General features: G+C 35.9%; 1 protein-coding gene across 4 annotated transcripts in view; it reads left to right on the top strand.

Annotated features, from left to right (window-relative positions):
- Positions 1-938: 938 nt before the first annotated feature.
- RNLS (renalase, FAD dependent amine oxidase) overlaps positions 939-23,454 on the top strand; it is a 399,866-nt gene continuing 377,350 nt past the window's right edge. For 3 of the 4 annotated variants that reach the window (XR_014019013.1, XM_081268279.1, XM_081268278.1), the window contains exons 1-4: positions 939-1,200; positions 5,395-5,500; positions 6,110-6,252; positions 14,394-14,552. Coding sequence is in view for 2 of the 4 variants with exons in the window: in XM_081268279.1 (XP_081124405.1) it covers positions 1,083-1,200; positions 5,395-5,500; positions 6,110-6,252; positions 14,394-14,552 (526 nt within the window). In the remaining 2 variants the exon portion in view is untranslated. The remainder of the gene's footprint in view (positions 1,201-5,394; positions 5,501-6,109; positions 6,253-14,393; positions 14,553-23,454) is intronic. The other variant, XR_014019012.1, reaches the window with a different exon arrangement.

Below are 23,454 nucleotides of genomic sequence, written 5' to 3'. Positions count from 1 at the left end.
TTCTACTCAATTCCGTCTTTTACTTTTTTGCTTGAAATATCTATCTCCTTAGGCTACATCTGTTCATCCATAGTTTCTTCTAGTTCTTTTATTATATATACATAACATTAATCATTCACCAATTTCAGGCAGTTTTTTTTTCCTGATGTGGACATTAAGTGAAACTCTAAATTTTAAATATTTTCACTGAAATCGGTTACCATTGTTAACTTTTAGTTCTGTCATTCTGTTTTAATAGCTTTTCCTAAGGTAATAATTTACCTGCAAATTCCTTCTTTAACAGTTTAGATTTCTCATTCCTTTTCTTGCTGTTTCTTTGAGAATTTACAGGACAATGTCTGGAGGGGAGGAGAGATAATGAATGGCACGAATCCTTTTCTTAATCATTCTTGCATCCCTTGGAGCTAATGGAATGTGTTCTGTCACAACTTAATATTAAGAGGGAAGGGATCCACGATTGTCTAGTGGACCAAACGTCTTTAATCTATTTAATTTTGGAAGGGATATACCACTACCGCATTTCACAGATGCAGAAATTCAGGTCAGGAAGGTTATGTAACTTGCACAACGCCTCTGGGTTAAAGTGAAATCTCTCCCTGACTGCAAATCCTTTTCTACAGAGGAAAGCTTGTCCTGCCACCGCCGGTGTGTTCCCTCTCTTCGCTTTTGATCTAGAATAGGAAAGCAGTAAAGACCGCAGTAGGTAATCGGTCACCCTTTGGCAAGGCTGTGCAGGTTTTCCGCTGTCGTCCACACCAGCCCTGTGGCGAGACGGGTTCTCACGCTGTCACCCACACAGTTTCCAGGCTTTTCTGGACTAAGGGGAAGCAGATGTTCTGAACTTGGGCGGCGGGGCCAGCCTGTGGTTGTCAGGCGGCTCAGTGCGTGGAAAACCCGGGTTCTCCGCGGGCTCCAGTTGGCCTCCTCCAGAGCCGACTCGCTTCTCGCTCCCGCCACATCTTCTCCGCCCCCTGCAGGCCGGGAGGTGGGACCGCCCGGGTCACAGGCTGGCGACCTAAGGAGCCCGGGCCGGCAGAGCGCGGACGCGGAATCGGCCGCTCAGGCTCGCGGCGCACTCCCCCATGGCGCGCGTGCTGATCGTGGGCGCCGGGCTGACCGGAAGCTTGTGCGCAGCGCTCCTGAGGAAGGTTGTTTCCGGTCCTCTGTACCTCGCCGTGTGGGACAAGGCTGGGGACTCAGGTGGGTTGCCTGTGGCCCAAACCTGGGAAAGGCGTGAGCTCTCAGCTCCAGCACTCCGGGTGGCAGCTCCTGCGCAGTGGGCGCCATGTCACGTGACCGGACACTTCCGCTGTTCAGGAGCCGGCCTGACCGGGAAGGGGCTGTCATTCCCGGGGCCGGGTTCTGCTTCTGCTGCCCAGTTAGGCCTGGGCTGGGGGCCTGGGAGGCGCCCTCTAGGAGTTCGCAAAGCGGGAGCCTACCCATTTTCTAATAAATGGACTTTTGCCTTTACCTGCCTGCCACTGCAGCTTTCCCCAGATTCTGAGCTTCCCCAAGTGGCTGCCCATTGACCATGCCTTTCAAAAACCTAGTTTTCAAAATGCTGTCATTCTCTGGACTCTTGACAGTGTGAAAGAAACGGCTCCGCTGATTCTGCCATTCTGGCATTTCATCAGTCATTTTATTTATCCATCCCAAACCTCCATTCATTCCTTGTATTCAAGTTAACGTATGCACTAGGAAGCGGGAGACACTGCTACAGGAACTCCTTTCCTTACTCCTCCCTACTTTAAAAAAACAAAACAAAACAAAAAAAAAAACTCTAATGACCAAATTATCTGTTTACTTCCTTTTTTTTTAAGAGAGAGAGAGAGAGAGAGAGAGAGAGAGAGAGAGAGAGAGAGAAAATCTTAATATTTATTGTTTAGTTTTCAGCAGACACAACATCTTTATTTATATGTGGTGCTGAGGGTCCAACCCGGGCCACACGCATGCCAGGCGAGCGCGCTACCGCTTGAGCCACATCCCCAGCCCTGTTTACTTCCTTATGATAATGTTAGGTGACAAAGATTTCAACTTAAAAATAATTTTGTTTTGCAGTCAATGGCTTTATTACTTAATTAAAAAAAAATGTTCTAATTAGTTATGCATGACAGCAGAATGCATTTCAATTCATTGTACACAAATGGAGCACAACTTTTCATTTGTTGGTTGTACACGTGTAGTCTCTGGTGCAATCATACATGTACCTAGGGCAATGATGTCCCATCTCATTTCACCAACTTTCCTACCCTCATTTCCCCTCCCTTCCGTTTCTTCCCCTTTGCCCTATCCAAAGTTCTTCCATTCTTCCCATGCAGTGCACCCTATTATGGATCAGCATCCACTTATCAGAGAAAACATGTGGCTTTTGTTTTTTTTTGGGATGGACTTACTTTGTTTAGCATGATATTCTCCAACTCCATCCATTTACCTGCAAATGCCATAATTTTATTCTCTTTTAATGTTGAGTAATATTCCATTGTGTAAATGCACACAGTTTCTTTATCCATTCACCTATTGAAGGACATTTAGAATGGTTCCACAATTTAGCTCTTGTGAATGGAGCTTCTATAAACATTGATGTGCCTGCATCACTATAGTAGTCTGATTTTAAGCCTTTGGGGTATAGACAAAGGAGTGGGATAGCTGGGTCAAATGGTGGTTCCACTCCAAGTTTTCTAAGGAATCTCCATACTGCTTTCCAGAGCGGTTGCACCAATTTGCAGTGCCACCAGCAATGTATGAGTGTACATTTTCCCCCACATCCTCACCAACACTTATTTTTGCTTGTGTTCTTGATAATTGACATTCTGACTGGAGTGAGATGAAATTTTGGAGTAGTTTTGTTTTGATTTACATTTCTCTAATTACTAGAAATGTTGAACATTTTATCATATATTTGTTGATCGATTGTATATCTTCTTCTGAGAAGTGTCTAGTTCCTTGGCCCACTTTATTGATTGGGTTATTTGGGTGTTGTTTTTTGTTGTTGTTTCTTTGTTTGTTTTGGGGTGTGTGTGTTAAGTTTTTTGAGCTCCTTATATATCCTGGAAATTAGTGCTCTGTCTGATGTGTGTGTAATAAAGATATTCTCCTACTCTGTAGGCTCTCTCTTCACATTATTGAATATTTCCTTTGCTGAGAAGTTTTTTAGTTTGAATTCATCCCATTTATTGATTCTTGATTTTATTTCTTGTGATTTTGGAGTCTGGTTAAGGAAGTCAGAACCTAATCCAACATGATGAAGATTTGAGCCTACTTTTTCTTCTATTAGGTGCAGAGTCTCTGGTCTAATTCTTAGGTCTTTTTTCCACTTTGAGTTGAGTTTTGTGCATGGTGAGAGATAGCAGTTTAATTTAATTTTGCTGCAGATGGATTTCCAGTTTTTCCAGCACCATTTGTTGAAGAAGCTATCTTTTCTTCAATATATGTTTTTGGCGACTTTGTCTAGTATGAGATAACTGTATTTTTGTGGGTTTGTCTTTGTGTCCTCTGTTTTGTACTATTGGTCTACATGTCTATTTTGGTGCCAGTACCATGCCATTTTTATTACTGTAGTTCTGTAGTATAGTTTAAGGTCTGGTATTGTGATGTCTCTTGCTTCACTCTTCTTGCTATGGATTGTTTTGGCTATTCTTGGTCTTTTATTTTTTCAAATGAATTTCATGATTGCTTTTTCTATTTCTATGAGGAATGTCATTGGAATTTTAATTGAAATTGCATTAATTCCCTATAATGCTTTTGATAGTATGGCGTTTTTGACAATATTAATTCTGCATATCAAGAACATGTGAGATCTTTCCACCTTCTAAGCTTCTGTCTTCTTCAATTTCTTTCTTTAGTGTTCTGTAGTTTTCATTGTATAAGTCTTTCACCTCTTTTGTTAGATTAATTCCCAAGTATTTTTTTAGGTTATTGTGAATGGGATAGTTTTTCTAACTTCTATTTCAGAGGGTTCATCACTGATGAATAGAAATGCATTTGATTTATGGGTATTGATTTTATATCCTGCTACTTTGCTGAATTCATTTATTAATTCCAGAAGTTTTACTGGTACAATTTTTTGGATCCTGTAAGTATAGAATCATGTCATCAGCAAACAGTGATAGTTTGAGTTTTTCTTTTCCTATTCATATCCCTTTCATTTCTTTTTTCTGTCTAATTTCTCTGGGTAGAGTTTCCAGGACTATGTTGAATAGAACTGGTGAAAGAGGGCATCCCTGTTTTGTTCCAGTTTTTAGAGGGAATTCTACCAGTTTTTCTCTATTTAGAATGATATTGGCCTTGGGCTTAACATAGATAGCTTTTACAATGTTGAGGTATATTCCTCCTATCCTTAGTTTTAAACAGGGTTGTTGTGAAGATTAGGTGGGATTACATGTAGAATAAATAAAGGGCTAAATAATAATAACTGTTGTTTTATCAAATGCTCTTTCTGCATCTGTTGAGATGATCATATGATTTTAAGTCTATTGATATGATGAATTACATTTGTTGAGCCAACCTTGCATCTTTGGAATGAACCCCACTTGATCATTGTTCACTATCTTTTAAATATGTTTTTACATGGAGGGAAATGAATTTCAATAGATGGGGTAGAGAGAGAAGATGGGAGGGAAGGGGAGGGGGGATATTAGAGGATAGTAAAGGTAGCAGAATACAACAGTCACTAATATGGCAGTATGTAAAAATGTGATGTGTAGCCGATGTGATTCTGCAATCTGTATTTGGGGTAAAAATGGGAGTTCATAACCCAATTGATTCTAATCTATGAAATATGATTTGTCATGAGTTTTGTAATGTTGTGAACATCCAATAAAAAAAATAAATATGTTTTTATGGGATTTGCCAAAATTTTATTGAGAATTTTTGCATCTATGTTCATAAGGGCTATTGGTCTGAAGTTTTCTTTCCTTGATGTGTCTTTGTCTGGCTTAGGTATCAGGGTGACACTAGCCTCATAGAATGTGTTTGGAAGGGTTCCTTTCTTTTCTATTTCATGGAATAATTTGAGGAGTATTGATATTAATTCTTCTTTGTTCTGGTAGACTCAGCTGAGAATCCATCTGGTCCTGGGCTTTTCCTTGTTAGTAGGCTTTTGATGGCATCTATTTCATTGCTTGAAATTGATCTGTTTAAATTGTGTATGTCCTGATTCAGTTTGGGCAACTCATATGTCTCTAGAAGTTTGAAGGTGTCATTGATATTTTCTATTCTATTGGAGTATAAATTTTCAAAATAATTTCTAATTATCTTCTATATTTCAATAGAGCTTAAGAATAATTTTTAAAAACACATTTGTAAAGAAATTTATTTGGGGTAATCTGTGATGAATTGTATTACTTCAAAAAGCTCATTCTAATGCACTGACATTTTCCTGTGGATTAATTCAAGGGGGAAGAATGACTACTGCCAGCAGTCCTCATAATTCACAGTGCACAGCTGATTTGGGTGCTCAATATATCACCTGCACTCCTCATTATGCCAAAAAACACCAAACGTAAGTTAGTTGCAAGTGGTGGAATCAGTTTTAGCAGTTGTATGCTATAAAAGGACACAAATCATTTATTTTTAATTTATTTTAAAAATGCCACTTGTAGAAATGATTATGATATGTCATTGTTAATGAAATTAGCTGTAAAATGTTCACTTGAGTAAAGTAGGAAACTGCAAAACACCGCCCTCCCAGGGTTATTGTGAAGATTAGTTGAGATTATATTTAGAACAAATAAAGGGCTAAATAATAATAATAACTGTTGTTAGTGTTGAGGAAGAGGGAAAATATCTGTGATGGAAGTCAATCTTATCAAAATTTAACATTGATATGCTAAGTACTTTCCTATTTATTTTCATTGACTAATTCTGAGTTACGTGGAGAAATAGGCTTTGAATAATGTCAGCAAAAGCTCAATGAATTCTCAGAACATTTCTGTTCTTCCCCTGAATTGAAAGTTTTATCTAATACAAAATATACAGTGAGTTGTTAATATGAAGATTCCTAGTTATAATTTGTAAATATAATCTCTAAAAATTCCTGACAGAGAATATAGTATTGCAGAGTTAATCATAGTAGGTACTTACATTATATATATATATTGATTTATTTCAGTTTTTATGATGAATTATTATCCCATGGCATTTTGAAGCCTCTGACCTCTCCTATTGAAGGAATGATGATAAAAGAAGGAGACTGTAACTTTGTGGCACCTCAAGGAATTTCTTCAATTATTAAGCATTACTTGAAAGAATCAGGTAGGAATTTGATCTTCTCTGCTTTCTTTTAGAATTAGCATTTTAAAATAAAAGCTATATGTACAATTAAATGTTGATACAATTCAGAAAATTATAAAAAGTATATACTCTTATATTTACCACTCAGCTAGTATTTCTTGTCCCAAAGTAATCACTGGTGATAGTTTTCAGTGTATATTTTCAGACAAATGTTTGTGCTTTCAATCTATTGAGCTGTATGACTATGGTTATTTAGAGTTAGTATATGTTTATATTTGTTTATTTAAAATATATACATATGTATATGTGTGTATACACACACACACACAAAAGGAGTTATTTTACATAAACTATTCTGTACCTTGTTTGGTTCATACTATGGTCTCTGTGGTCTCTGTGCTGTGTTTTCTTTAATGAATACCCATATTATATGGTACATATCTCCCATAATTTATTTAACAATTAACTTCTGTTAAATAATTAGGCTGTTTTCAGGTGGGAGATTGTTTTGGTTTTTGGTTTTACAAACATTGGTGTATGTCTAACCTTGATATAGCTTTGAAAGCATATTTACAATAATATATGATGAAGGAGACCAAAATACTAATTATTGTAGAAATAGTTTAGGAAGCAAAACAAATTTTCAGCCTGTACTTTTCCTTCATGATCTTAAATTTGGTAATTAGCTGAATTATTATTTGTCAAAAAACCCTTATTTTGTTTAGAGAAACAAGTTTCAAATTTTAACAAAACAGCCATGTCAAGCACTGTTTTCTTTTTAAATTTAAGTTGTACTACATATTCTTCTTAAGGAATATCTCCTCAACAGTGAATGAGAATGTCTGTTTTCCCCACATCTGGGTATAATGGAAATTTTAATTTTGCCAACATTATAGGCTTAAAATGGTATCTCTTTGTAGTTTTGACTTGTTATTTCCCTAGTTATGTGAGCATATTCACCTTTTGTTTTGTCAACCATATCCTTTTTTTTTTAAGAGAGAGTGAGAGGAGAGAGAGAGAGAGAGAGAGAGAGAGAGAGAGAGAGAGAGAATTTTTTTAATATTTATTTTTTAGTTCTCGGCGGACACAACATCTTTGTTGGTATGTGGTGCTGAGGATCGAACCCGGGCCGCACATGCCAGGCGAGCGCGCTGCCGCTTGAGCCACATCCCCAGCCCCTCAACCATATCTTTTTCTGTAAATGTTCTATGCCTAATCTTTGCCCATTTTCTATTAGAATTTTCATTTGTTCCTTACCACTTTATTAGTGGTTTTGAAAATGGGTTTTTAAAAAAGAAAATAGAACTTTCCTTGGAAAATAAATGATTTGTTTTTCTAAACAAAATAAGCTTTCTTGACATATCATAATTCAGTTAATTATCCAATTCAGGGTCACTAAGGAAAGGTATAAGCTGAGAATTTGTTGTTCTTCATCATTACTTATTGAAAACCGTAAAAATCCCTGAACAATATAACAAGTATTTACGCAATATTTACAATATATTTGGCATTGTAAGTATCTAGAGATGACTTAAAGTATTCAGAAGTATGTGAATAAGTAGTGTGCATGAGAGGTCAGTGACATTGGATATGCAACAGCAGAAAATAATAAATACCATTTTGTGTTAGTCCATTTTTCTATCCAAGACTCAGACTGTGGTGGTTTATTATTCAAAGTTGTCCAGAAAAATGGAACTAATAGGATATACTGTTGGGTCTCCATATCTGTAGAATAGATTCTGTATTCATGAATTCAACCAACGTCAGATCAAAAATACTGAAAAAAATTGCAGAAAGTTCCAAAGGCAAAGCTAGAATTTGCTACACACTAAATACTATGTTGAATCCATGAGAATTAAGTGATGTGTAGTCAGTCATATCCTGTTATAGTCTCCTGTCATTTCATAGATCCTTATTCTCTCTCTAGCAGTAATTGAGCATTGTTCATGTTGTGTTTTACCCATGTACTATGTAGTTAGACCCAGGAGGGTTGCATCTGTAGGGAACATGCACAGACTTTTTTCCTTGACATTATTCCCTAAACAATATAACAAGTATTTACATAACGTTTACAATGTATTTGGTATTGTAAGAATCTATAGATGATTTAAAGTATTCAGAAGTATGTGAATAGGTAATATGCAAGTACTATGCCTTTTTATATAAGACACTTGAGCATCTGTGGACTGTGTTGACTTGGTCATGGAACCAATGCTAAGCAGATATAGAGGGATGACTCGTGTGTGTGTGTGTGTGTGTGTGTGTGTGTGTGTGTGTGTGTGTATACTGAAAGAGAGAGAGAGATTTATTATATGAAATTGGCTCACATGATTATGGAGGCTGGAAAGTCCCAAGATTAGATGGGTAAGTCAGCAAGCAAGACAATAGAAGAACTAATGGTATAGTTCCAGTCTGAAGACTGGCAGGCTTAAGACTCAAGCCAGTGCTTCAGTTCTAGGCTGAAGGCAGGGAAAAAACAAAAAATCTATGACCTAGTTCCAAGGCTATCAGGCAAGAAGAATTCTCTTTTATCTGGGGAAGGGTGAAGATTTTTGTCCTATTTAGCCCTTCAACTGATGAAATGAGGCTCACCCACATTAGGGAGGACAATCTGCTTTACTCCGAATTTAAACCTGATACTTGAAAACACTCACAGAAAACAAAAACAAACAAAGAAAGAACAAAAACCACTCACAGAAACACCCACCAAATATCTGGGCACTCCATAACCCAGTCAAGTTGACACATCAAATTAACCACTGCAAATAATGACATCATTTTACATATTGTAGAATGTCACCATCAGCTTTATGTTGTGGCACCATATAACTTTTAAAAATTTCATTTCCATCATGATTTTTCCTTGATCCATTTTATATATATATATATATATATATATATATATATATATATATATTTTTTTTTTTTTTTTTTCATTGAAATTCTGAAGTACTTAGTAACTGCATTATATATACATGCACATATATATATGTACATCCTTTCATTCAGTAAGCATTTATTGAGTGCTTAAAATGCCAGACATGTTTAGGTACCAGTGGTAGAAGAGCTAAAGTTGTATGCTTACCAGACCTTAAACTGTACTACAGAATAGAAGACACAGAGACAAACCTACATAAATACAGTTATCTCATACTAGACAAAGTCGCCAAAAACATATATTGAAGAAAAGATAGCTTCTTCAACAAATGGTGCTGGAAAAACTGGAAATCCATCTGCAGCAAAATTAAATTAAACTGCTATCTCTCACCATGCACAAAACTCAACTCAAAGTGGAAAAAAGACCTAAGAATTAGACCAGAGACTCTGCACCTAATAGAAGAAAAAGTAGGCTCAAATCTTCATCATGTTGGATTAGGTTCTGACTTCCTTAACCAGACTCCAAAATCACAAGAAATAAAATCAAGAATCAATAAATGGGATGAATTCAAACTAAAAAACTTCTCAGCAAAGGAAATATTCAATAATGTGAAGAGAGAGTCTACTGAGTGGGAGAATATCTTTACTACACACACATCAGACAGAGCACTAATTTCCAGGATATATAAGGAGCTCAAAAAACTTAACACACACACACATACACACACACACAATAAAACAAAACAAAACAAAAAAACAACAAAACCAAAATAAGAAAACAACCCAATCAATAAAGTGGGCCAAGGAACTGGACATTTCTCAGAAGAAGATATACAGTCGATCAACAAATATATGATAAAATGTTCAAAATCTCTAGTAATTAGAGAAATGTAAATCAAAACAAAACTACTCTAAGATTTCATCTCACTCCAGTCAGAATGTCAGTTATCAAGAACACAAGCAACAATAAGTGTTGGTGAGGATGTGGGGGAAAATGTACACTCATACATTGCTGGTGGCACTGCAAATTGGTGCAACCACTCTGGAAAGCAGTATGGAGATTCCTTAGAAAACTTGGAGTGGAACCACCATTTGACCCAGCTATCCCACTCCTTTGTCTATACCCCAAAGGCTTAAAATCAGCATACTATAGTGATTGCAGGCACATCAATGTTTATAGTAGCTCCATTCACAATAGCTAAACTGTGGAGCCACCCAGGATGCCCTTCAATAGATGAACATGTAAAGAAACTCTTGCCGCCACCAATGGGGCCAATCTAGCAGGATCCAGCAAGGGGCTAAGAGGGATAAGAAAAATAAGACTCATGGACTTAGATTTTGTAGATAACAGCTGGGGTCAGGTGGAGCACTGCTCTCTGATGAAGAAACAAGTCTGAAGAATTCTGCCAGCAATCTTTATATATATGTGTGTGTGTGTATGTATATATATATATATATATATATATATATATATATATATATATATATAATCAGATTAAAGACTGTGCAAGCATTATTCTTTGTATTCATGAAAGTTACAGAATTAGCAACATTATGCAGTTTATTCTGTAGTTATATTCTACAGTTACAATGTGCAATGTTAAGAGATTTGTGCAACTCTCAAGAAAGTCAGTTGTTTAAAGTTCCTGTTATGCGGACAGGTTCGGGAGCTGGTGTAACATTGGGGTTGTTAGCAAAAGAATTCCTTTATTCCCAGGAGCTGTGTGCCTGAGATCAAGATCAAGGCTGATAAGACTTTAGCACAGAGCCTCCTCATGTAGGACATAGCCATAGCAACTAGGCATCCTGCACCTCTGCACAAGAAACTTTCCCAGCCACCAAGCATGAAACAGCCATGAAGTCATCAGAGTCCCCAATCTCAGATACTGCTCTGATAAGTGGATGCTGATCCATAATTGGTGGAGGTGGGGGGAGGGTTGTGTGTGAAGAATGGAGGAAATTTGGACAAAGAAGAGGGAAGGGGAGAGGGCATGGGCGGCAGGAAAGATGGTGGAATGAGATGGACATCATTATCCTAGTTACATATATTATTGCACATGTGGTGCACATTTCTTTGTAGCTCACACAGAATGTAACAGTATCTTGTACATGATAGGCACAGTGATACATCCACATGGTAGGCATCATATACAACCAAAGAAATGTGCTCCATTTGTGTACAATGAATTGGATTGAATTCTGCTGCCTTGTATAACAAATTAGAACAAATTCAAAAAATAAAAAAAAAATAAAGTCCTATGCTTATAGAGCTGATTTCCTGGTAGAAGAACACTTCTTAAATACTTTGTACCTAGTTCCCTATTTCATTAGATTTTTAGGGAGAATATATGTTTATCTTCCAGTTTTGCTTTGGAAACTTATGGGAGAAGAGATTTTTTTTTTGTACTAGGATTAAACCCAGGGGCCCTCTACCACTAAGACACATTCCAAGCCATTTTATTTTTTATTTTGAGACAGGGTCTTGCTAAGTTGCCCAGGCTGGCCTCCAACTTGTGATCCTCCTGTCTCAGCCTCCCAAGTAGCTAGCATTACAGGTGTGCAGAATTCTTTGTAGCTCACACAGAATGTAGCAGTACATGGTAAGCACAGTGATACAGATTATTAATATGGATAATTTATGTAATTAGCATACATATTAGGTTAATGTATATTAGATGACTGTCAGTTCTCATTTAACCAATTCTTAGTAAAAATCTATTTATATTTTCAGTTTGTTGAATACAACCACTTGGGGTTATCATTATATAAAATGTTACTATTTATTTCAAAAAGTAATTCTTTAATAAAGAAGTATATACTCCTAACAGTATATACTCTTTGTACTGGGATTGAACCCAGGGGTGTTTAACCAACAAGCCACATCCCCAGTCCTTTTGATTTTTTATTTTGAGACAGGGCCTCATTAAGTTGCTGTGGCTGATCTCAAACTTGCAATTCTCCTGCCTTAGTCTCCCAAGTTGCTGGGATGACAGGTATACACTGCTCTGGGATAGAACATCTTGTCATTTTAACTGAGGAGTAGTTAATGAGGGAGAAGGTAGTAAGAGATGAAGCATAGGAGTAAGACAAAGCTAGGTGTAAAAGACTTTGTAAGCAATGTTAAAGATTGTACACTTTAAGTGCAGTGGAAAGCCATTCACCAGTTTTATGCCTCTTTCCTAGAAACTTCAAGCCTAATAGCTTGGAAGGAAAACTTCCTTGTTAATAAGAGCAGCTATACCTTTCCCCCTACCTCTTGGTAAATCCTACTTTTAGAGTGGTTTTGACAGATGTCTACCCTGTGGTTCTCACACTTCAACATGCATTGTAGATAACCAGGCTGGGTAGATTGTTAAACATAGAATGCTGGACCTAATCCCTTGATTTCTGATTTGGAATTGTTGTGCCAGGGTCTGAGAATGTGCATTTCTAGTTCCTAGGTATGGCTAGTGCTGCTGGTCTTAGGGAACCACTAGCATACACCTTGCAGAACATCTTGTGTCCACTAGGATTCATTTTCAAGACACTCAGCTGGGGCATGGAGAATTTTCTAGGCCAGAGAACTTTAATAAATAAATAAAGCATCACTCTGGGTTGAGTAATGGAGATGGGGAATGAAAGTTGAAAACACTGATTATTTGCACCTTCCCCAAGTAGCTGCCTTGAAAAAATTCTCAGGCAAGTTGAAGAACAGTTCACAAGCCTTGCTTTAATCTTTGCACAGAATGATGCTCACTGCCTAAAGTAGACATTGACCCCTTGACCTAGTTAACACCATGTTCCCAATGTGACTTGAACAAATTTGAGTGCTTACTATAGGTAGCATTATTCAAGCAACATGGAAAAGGTATTGGAGATCTGACATGAAGGAGCCTAGGATATTACTGGATAGATAATACTCAGGATGATTAAGACACAGCTAAAGCATGCAGATATCTTGAATCAATGTCAAGAATGAGTGGTAAAGGCAGTGATGGTTGAAGGACATCAGAGATAGGAAGGATTCCACTGAGTAATTTACAGAGTGGCCACAGAGGAAGCTCTGTGGACAAGGTTAGGCTTAACTTGGATTTTTAGTGACTAGAAACATGAAAAAGTCCAGGTAATGATGAACATGAACATGATACTTTTTTAAAAAAATATTTCTCATTCCATCTTCATTTCTTTGTTGTCTATACATGAGGCTAAATAAAATTGGATTTGTTTTTAAATCAAAGTTTTCCTAAATTCCAGAATTTGAGATATTAGCATAGTAAACAGACTTAATGACTTAACAATACTTTCTTTCAGTTTATAGTTCTTAATACATTCTTTTAAGCAAATATTGAGTAAATACCTAGTCTGTGTCAAGTACTATGCTATGCATAGAAACAAGCATTTGTGGTTCATGAAACTTAGAATTCAAAAGATAAGACTATATAAAACAATAATTAGGGAAATAGTTATTAAAATGCTTTTGTGATAAATGCTAAGAATATATATATATAAAATATATATATAATATATATATTTTATATATATATATATATATATATATATATATATATATATATATATATTTGGTTGTAGTTGGACACAATATCTTTATTTTATTTATTTACTTTAATGTGGTGCTGAGGATCAAACCCAGTACCTCACACATGCTAGGTGAGTGTTCTACCACTGAGTCACAACCCCAGCCTTCTGATTCTTCTTAATCGAGGAAACTGATCTATTGATGAGGACGTGCATTTCTCCTACAGAGACCTTAATCAGGTCGTTCAAAAAGTAATATTAATTCCATTGATAGAAATTATTATTTTTATTGCTATTACTAGTGAGAACTAATTACTAACACCTTTACTGAAATGTATATATACTTAGTTTGCAAAGATGATGAGCTTTAGAGTTAGCTAGATATACTTCTAAATTATGGCATAATATTTCTTCATCTGTTTCCCCATCTGAAATAATTTGGTATAGTGTGCATGAAGCACTTGGCATATAGTAGATAATGAAAGATAGCTATGCTTACTACTACTACTCCTATTTTTGTTTTACTACTACTGTCATTGCTGTTATTACTTGTAATAGTGTTTTTTAAAATTCAGACACTTATTGTAAGGATGTCAAAAAGGAAAAATTGCCACTAAGAAACTAGGTAAAGAAAGAGAACAGTGGGGACTATAGCAGACAAGTTTGAGCATATTTTTTCACCAGAGTGGATACAATTTACCACTGTTCACTTGTCCCTCATTCATATGGAAAATTCTGAGAATGTGAACACAATTTATATTTTGGAGCAGGTGCAGAAGTCTACTTTAGACAGTGTGTGACCCAGATCAACCTGAGAAATGACAAGTGGGAAGTCTTCAGGGAAATAGGCTACCCTGAGCAGTTTGATCTTGTTGTCCTCACCATGCCAGTTCCTCAGATTCTACAGCTTCAAGGTGACATTGTGAACTGTGAGTCTGCTTTGCTTTTTACCTACTCAGGGAGTGGGATTTCTTCAGTAGAGTGTGAATTTGCTCTAATTCTCTTAGTGAAGTATGCATTATAGATTCTATTGATTTCATGTCTTAAAAACTGCTTATGGCCTAGTTTGTGATATTAGGCCTGCCAAAGTGAAACCCATATAATTGTTTTAAAATTAGTTAAAAGTTGAGCTTTTTTCTTATTATTGTAGCCTTTAATAAGGCAGCATTGTTGATGGATATGCAGTGCTGTTGCCTAAAAGAGTAATTTCTTTGTATGCATACTGGAGAAAAGGAGGTTTTTTTATATATATCAGTTCTTACTTGAGTTGTCTCATTTCCTGTATTTTTGCTCTTTAGTTTGCCCTCTAAGTATTTACTCCCGTTTGAGCAAATAGCCTAGCTTCATTGTGAAAGAGGCACAGAGAAGGGATGGTTGGGAGGATGGGGGTGGGGAGTAAATGATGCCAAAGGAGCTAAAATTATGTTAAAAGAACCAAAATTATAATGAACTAAAATCCAAAAGAAATTTATCTGTCTGAATAAGGAAAGAAAAAAGCGTTCTCTTGCTAAAAATAACAAAGGTATATTTTAAGGAGGAATATGATGACTAGATGAGTAGAAAGACTAGATGAGTAGAATATTATTTCTTATTTATCAAGTCTGATGTCACTATTTCATAAAAATGAATCAGTTTTTATGTAGAGAGAAAGCATTAAACCATTGTAGATCATTTTTAATGAGTCCAATTTTTAAATTTATCAACCTGAGAAATGACAAGTGGGAAGTCTCCAAAGAATGAGGCTCCTCTTGATTCTTGTCCTCATGATGCCAGTTCTTGGTATCCGTAGGGGGCATGACTTTTTAAGTTTCAAATTTCAGTGGATTGGTACAGAGTAAGGGACTGTATAAAGTTACTCTCTAAGAAAGCTGGAATGTGTGAAAAAATGGCAAGGAAACTAATGTGGAATGACATTATCACCACATTCTGTTTCTTTACATCAGCTAAGTCTGATTTTACCATCTACCTCCTCAAAAGATCAACCTTAGTTTAATTCCAACACAAAAAGAACATGATGTGAGTCCTCCATTTTCAAATAAGATTGTGTTCATGAATTAACCTTTTCAAGTTTCAGAATCCCTTCATTTGAACCTGGTGAAATTGTTACATATGGTGATAATAGTTAATGAGTTATCATTAAATTTGATTTCATAATCAAATTTTGTAGTGCCATCAGTAGGCTCTAATAATTCTTAGTATTTATTTCTAATCACCTACTGGGGAATATTATTGAGTACAGAGAATTATTACTCAGTAGACTTAATATGCATTAGAATTTGAAAATTAAGGTAGGGTATTGCTAAAAGTCACTCTCCAATTATGTACTCTGTGTTTATAGGCTTTATATGTTTTATATGTATATATGATTTGTATGTTTCAGAAATATTGTGAAGTAGGATTTTTTATTTGACAATATTTTGCTTTGTTAATATTTAGGTAATTAAAAACAGTGTTTAAATAGTGACAATTACTAGATTGATCTGTAAAAAAAAACATGATTTTATAGGTTGAAATGGTGATAAATCGACAATTTCATGTGATCCAACCAAAAATGCTATACATTGATAGAAAGGTTGAAGAAAAATAATGATTAAAGCCAGTAATTAGTAACATAGACCTGAAGGCTTTTTACAATTATGAAGACTACTTATGCACTTCTCTTTGGATATGTTATTTCTAATTACAGTGCTATTCAGAGTTTTCATGAAGTATAACACTTTAATATCCCAATCTTTTGTCTTTATCTTTTAAATTTATGTTACTTTTATCCTTTATAAGTCTTTGAATGTTTCAATTGGCTTAGCAATATTCACTTTAGATATTAACCTTTGTTTATTTTTTTTTTCAGTACAAAATGTGTGGTGGCAGGAGTGTGTGTTAGGTTTTATTGCTGGGTATGGTGGCCCATGCTTGTAATCCCAGTGATTCTGGAGGCTGAAGCAGGAGGATCACAAGTTTCAGGCCAGCCTTAGCAATTTAGCAAGGCCCTAAGCAACTTATCAAGACCCTATCTCAAAATAAAAAGTAAAAAGGGCTGGGATGTGGCTTAATGGTTAAGCACTCTTGGGTTCAATCCCCAGTACAAAAAAAGGAAGGAAGGAAGGAAGGAAGGAAGGAAGGAAGGAAGGAAGGAAGGAAGGAGAAAGAAAGAAAAAGAAAAACTGTGTATTGAGGTCTGACTTCTTGAGGAAGGAAAGAAGGAAGGAAGGAAGGAAGGGAGGGAGGGAGGGAGGGAGGGAGGGAGGGAGGAGAGAGAAAGAAAAAGAAAAACTGTATATTGAGGTCTGACTTCTTGTCCTTTCCCCAAATAGACTTTAGTCTACAAATAGCAAATTGAGAAATATCCTTTACATGCAAATGCCTTTCCTAGCTGACAACTGTTATCCATTTTCAAGGTTAGGACTGGGGAGTTGGATACCCAAAGTTTTCTACACTGTTCCTCAGAGTATCTGGTACGCTGTTGCCAGAAACTTCTAAATCCACAGACATCACTTTCCTACTAAGACTGGGCACTAGTGATATAGTGACAGCAGGAAGCTTGCCAGCACCCAAAATAGAAATTATAATATATGTGTAAAATGTAGGATTCCTTGTACATATTGTAAGTCCAGAGGTAAAGAGGATAGTATCTGCAAAAGGTGTGTGTGTGTGTGTGTGTGTGTGTGTGTGTGTGTGTGTTTATATGTGTGTATGCTAGGGGGCTGGGGTTCTTAAAACTGATGTTCCTGTGCTAAGTGCTGAGAGAGAGGTTTCAGATATAGAAACTAAGGGAACAGAGGTATTAAGTAGGGTATGGAGGATATATTTCTTTAAGTAGGTACACTTGCTCAATTAACTCTTGTTTTGTCAGGCCGATTTTTCTTATTGATACTGAAATTCTAGCTAATAATGTTCATTTTTAACATAGAATACTCAGGGTTAGAAGAGGCCTTATAGAGCATCTAGTCTCATGTTTTATTCCTTATATGAGTCCTTTTTTAAAAAAATCACTATATTGAGACATGATTGACTTGTGAAAAGACATACGTATTTAATGGATGCAACTTGATAAGTTTGGAAATAAGTATCACTGAAGTCATCTCCACAGTCTACATCATAACCATATCCATCACCTCTAAAAGTTTGCTCCACCCTCTTTGTTTACTATTTTTAAATTTTTCAAAAAGTTCTACTCTATTAGCAAAATTTTAAATATACAATACAGTTTTATTAACTATAACCACTATGTTATGCATGTAATCTCTAAGATTTATTTCTCTTACATAACTAAATTTTGTGCATTTTAGCTAAAGCCCCATGTTTTCCTATCCCCTAAGTCCCTATAATGAGCACTATAGAAAAAAGTCTACTCTCTTTTTAATTCATGCAACTTTTTCTTGTAGCATTGGGATTGAACCCAGGGCCTTTGCACATGCTAGGTAAGCATAGTACCACAAAGTTATGTCCCTAGATTCTCTCTTTAACTCATAAATCTCAATAATGACATCAGTGAGGAATTAATGTCTACCTTTCAGGTTTTTTTTCTTTTTGAGAAACTTAAATTTGTTCTTGTTTGATTATTAAGCAACATTTTAAGTGGCTTTTGAAAGATATTCACTTCCAAAGCCATATATTGCCATCTAGTGGGTCAATTATATATTACAATTCCCCCTAGAATCCTTAGACCAGAGAGGACTATGATTGGAACCTAGGATAAAAAACACTGTGACTACCACAAAACCGCATATCACTGGGAAATAAACTTAGCCCCATGAGAACTAGCTTGCCCAAATGGGCATGATTGATTAGTGACAGAAATAAGGTGATATATGACACACTTTTTTGTACAGAGTCTTTGGTTTTTGTACAGAGTCTTCTGTTTTTCCTCTCATTCTCTTTCCAAATTATATGTACTCTTTAGAATAAAAAAAAAACATGTCTTACATGAAAGAATTTGTTTTTGATACTAGTGTGGCTCGTATTTTCTGTTATATCTTCCTCTATTTTGTTTTTTTTTATGGAAGGAACAGAACAGTTTTATTTTTTCTTCTTTGGCAATTTTTAACAATTATTTATTACATTTATTACACTTAGAGAATAGGAGAACTTCATGCACCATATAGTGAACCCTGATTTATATATAAATAAATATATATATATATATATATATATATATATATATATATAATGGTTCTATAATTCTACTATTCTCTCCATATTAATATTACAGAGATTATCTTTAGTTAATCCTCAAAGCCACACAGGCATCATCATCTCCTTTCTTGAAGTCACAACAGAGATGTGACCTCAGTAGTGTGGCTCTAGAGCCTGTAGTCCTAGTGCTGCTGTTCAGGGCTGTCCAGTACTTACTGTATATTAGACTCTCCCATTACTGATTGCTCGCTTAGTGTCCTACTCATTCTTGATGAAAGCAACAGCTAAAAATAAAATAAAATAAAATAAAATAAAATAAAATAAAAATGTAAGGGCATTTCATGAAGATTTTTACTCCTAAGATTTAGATAGGGTTCAGGAATTTCTGTCTTTGACAAGAACCCTATAGGATACCCCTACCCTAATCTACCCGCCACCCTTTGGCCTGTTTGGGATATTCTGTTTGTTCATATTATTCACCACATTTTACTGTAATTCTTATTTTTCAGTTAGTGTCTTCCCAGTAAATCATAAAATCCATGAGGGAAAAGGTTCTATATAACTCTCTAGCCCCACCCAGCATCAAGCATGATATCACACATAGACCCACAAACTACTAGTGGTTGTTCAATCCATTCCTGTAGGATGGCTGTCTTATTTCACAACTTCATGATAGGTTCCTAGGGTCAGAGAGTTTTAGAGTCTTTTGATCCCTGTTTGGTACCTTATTCATGGTGAAGCTAAGAGAGTGAACCTTGGATGGATCATAGAGTTTTAGAACTTGTAGGAAATTTGGGGCTCACAGCTTCCCATCCACTCTGATTTTGGAGATGTAAAGTGAAACTAAGTCTTTTTTCATATATCTGTGGGTCATTTAGATTTCTTCTTGTGAATTCTCCAGTTAGCTCCTATGCTTCCTTTTCTAGTGGGATATTTGTTTTGGGAGAGTATTTCACATATGATGTTACAAATATTCCCCAGACTATCATTTGTCTTTTTTTTTTTTGGCCAGAGGCAGTACCAGGGATTGAATTCAGCAACATTTGATCACTGAGCCACATCCCAGCCCTATTGTGTATTTTATTTAGAGACAGGGTCTCACTGAGTTGTTTAGCACCTCACTTTTGCTGAGGCTGGCTTTGAACTCGCAATCCTCCTGCCTCAGCCTCCTGAGCTACTGGGATTACAGGCATGCTCCATGGTGCCTGGCTTCTCTTTTGTTTTTGTTTATTATGTTATTTGCTACAATAATTTCTTTGGATTTTTATTTGGTCACATGTCTCTTTTATAGTTGCTATGTTTCCAATCTTTTTTAATATTTATTTTTTAGTTTTAGGTGGACACAATATCTTTATTTTACATTTATGTGGTGCTGAGAATCGAACCCAGTGCCTCACGCATGCTAGGCGAGCATGCTACCATTTGAGCCACAACCCCAGCCCTAGGTTTCCAATCTTGCTAAGAACTCTCTCACTCTAAAATCATATATTTTAGATTAATATAAATCATATAAATCAATTCTTAATTATATTATAATAATTTTAGTTTCTATACTATACAGTTAAATCTTTACTCCTCCTGGAATACATGTTTATGTAATGAGATAGGTTCCCAACTTTGTCTTTTCCCTAGAGTGATACACATTAATCACCACTATTTAATGACATTCTTTTTCCTACTAAATTGAAGTTCTTTATCTACCTTGTGTAAATTTCCATGTAGACTTGTATCTGTTTTCTGTATGTCTATTCCATTTATTTATTCCAAAGTCATACCTTCATTGTTTCCTTTATAGTCACTTTGTGGCTGTAATTCATTTTTAGGAGTCATATATATATAGTATATATAGTACAGTCATATATATATAGACCTGGGACAACTTTATTTATTTCTCAAACATCCCTATGTTGAACTCTATTTTCTAGAGAAAATCACTTAATAACATATTAGTCATTGAAACAACTTTTTAGTCATTTTTGGTTCTTAAAAGTCTCACTTTGGTTTTAAAATAAATATTCACTTGTGTTTATACTTAAAATTTATTCTGAATCTAGAACTCATTCTCTCTACCCCCAGTTCCACCTAGATCTGTCTGCGGTGCCAGGGGCTTGTGGCAGAGTGGATCAGATTTGTTTTCATGTGCATGCCCTTCAATCTCTCCTTAAGGTGGCCTTAGCTTCAGTGTAGTTTCATATCCCTTTGGATATTCTTCCTATATCCATTGGGCAGTAAGGCTCAGAGTAATAAGGCCAATTCTGACTGGTCATTTCTCAGAACCCCTTGAGGGCAGTTGACTAGCACCTTTTCTTAGTGACTTCTTAACCTTCAAGTGTGGGATGGGATCATTATTGCATTTCCCATCCCACCCCCCAGCTTTACAGAGAGCGGGATAACGGAGGAGTAGTGTTGGAAAAAGTTTTAATTTCTGGAAGATAATAATTTCCTCACCATATCTTTATTGATATATCATAACTTAATAAATAAACTTCCCTGTCAAGGAAGTTTACTTATTGACCTTGTCTGTCTCACTTTAGGTCCACACTCAGTTCAAAATCACTTCTGCAATGTTTTCCTGACCCCCAAGACCATGCTGTTTCTCCCATAACATGTTATCCTAATTTTCTGTGCCTCATGTTTGTTTTTAACACATCATAATTGTGATTAAGCAGTGGTTTAATCAGTTGTATAATGTGTTTCTCTCCTGGTGGAATATGAAGTACTTGAAGATAGGAACTCGCTCTGACTCACCCATTCTTGTTTCCCAGGACTCCCTTATGGTGCCTCACATACAGCACGCCTTCGGTCTGTTGTTAATGAATGAATTAACAAAATAGACTCTGAAATTGCATTTTGAAAACATTCAGAGGAAAGAGATCTTAGCAAAACCTTGGAAGTAGAAATGTCTGTTTTAAAATATTAGGGACTGAAAATAGATTGGCTTGGCCAGACAAGGTGTTGTGGTGAGAAATTTTAGGAGATAAAACTAGATGTAGATTTGAGGCAGACTGTGGTGAGCCTGGAACAAACAACGGGGGTCTTAGTTCATCAGACATACTGAATTTATCTTTCGAACCTGGCTGGATATATTTAATGATAACTACCTAATTGTATTGAAAGAAAGAAAACACTTGTCAAACTTGGGGAGATGTTGCTCAAAAGGCTTTTAACCTTAACAAGAACTCTCTCTCGTACCTGACACACAAGATAGCAGCAAGCTGTACTAAAAAATGTATGATCTCTGACCTTATTATGGATTGTAAAATACAGTGATAAAATATTTCAATTGCTTTTCTACAACTTGTAGAATCTCCTATGGTCATTGATGGAAGATGAGTACGAAATATTTTTACTAAAATAAGTTTAAATATTTGATTCTTCTTTGTCATTTTGCTGAGAAGATCTTGATTCAAAACATAGGGGGAAAAAGTTCTTTATTCACTGACTAAAATGGTTCATTCCTTTTTTCAGCAGACTTTCTCCATAGGAGAGGGAATAATTCCCTTTCTAAAGTTCTTTCAACATGTATTGCTGGGTTAGGCTGCCTGCAAACTTATGTACTAAGATCTCAATTTTAGAAAAAACCTTTGTTACCATCATTTATTAAGTCTTGATCTTAATAAATGGTCCTACTTATTCTGGTTGGTCCTACTTAATTTTCGTTTCTTTAAATGCCCAAGAGGCAGCCCAAATTTATCTTTGCCTGTCTTCCACCCTCCACAACACCAACCCCTGGGCCTAGCAGGACAGAGGGAGTCTCTCTAATTAAGGATCCCTCTGGAGAACGAATTAGTTTTGTTGGGAAAAAAAAGATGAGGATAACTGGGAGATGATGATATTTTCAACATCAAACATCATTTGTTTTTCATAACCACCTTATAAAAAATATTATTTTCCTCATTCTATAGAAAAGGAAAGTGAATCTCAGAAAAATTAGGTTTACTTGCCTAAAGTCACATAACTGTTGAGAGGCAGAGCCAGTAGTGGAATCCAAACCTCCAGTCTTTAGTAATTGGTTTAGTGTATTTTTAACTTTTTATATAGCACTAATGTGTTTGAACTTCCCATTGTTGATATGAGTGCATCAGTGATACAAATAGATTAACATTCTTGCTCTTATGTACATGCTCTCAGGAGATGCATGATATTTTAAAGTAGGCCACCAGGATGCTCCCTTATAGAAGGACAGTTTCCTTCTTAATGCTGCCTTATGGACGGTATTTCCTTTAGAACTTAGAACTCTATTTTTCACTCAGAGTTCTTCAATAACAGAAAGGCTTTAAAAAGAAATGTCAATACTAGAGATGGGGTGAGATGAAAGAGCAGAGAGCTATAATTTATTGAATTGCGTCATTAGCACCAACTGAGTCATCAACTGAATTGAATTAAACTTTTTCCTATCAGATCTGGTAAGGACATTAAAGAGAGAGGAAATTTGAGAACTAAGCTTTTAGCTTTCTGGAATAAATCTCTGGTAATTGAAATAAAATATGCCAAATCCAAATAAGGAGTTATTACCAGAATCAACTACTAACTTTAAAGTGGGAAATTCTAAATGTTGGGATTAAAGGAGAGGAAGGGATAGAATGAAGAAAAGAATGGGAGGAATACCAGCATGTTTCATGGGATGAGCTTTTGTCCAGATTTGTTTTCGTTTCTCACAACTGTATCCTATTTACGAAGCTTTGTATTCTGTTGCAT

Source organism: Spermophilus citellus (genome assembly GCF_964194105.1).
Source record: "Spermophilus citellus genome assembly, chromosome: 15".
NCBI classification, from domain to species: Eukaryota; Metazoa; Chordata; class Mammalia; order Rodentia; family Sciuridae; genus Spermophilus; species Spermophilus citellus.
Note: the sequence above shows the minus strand (reverse complement) of the source record. Positions and strands in the feature narration are given on the sequence as shown.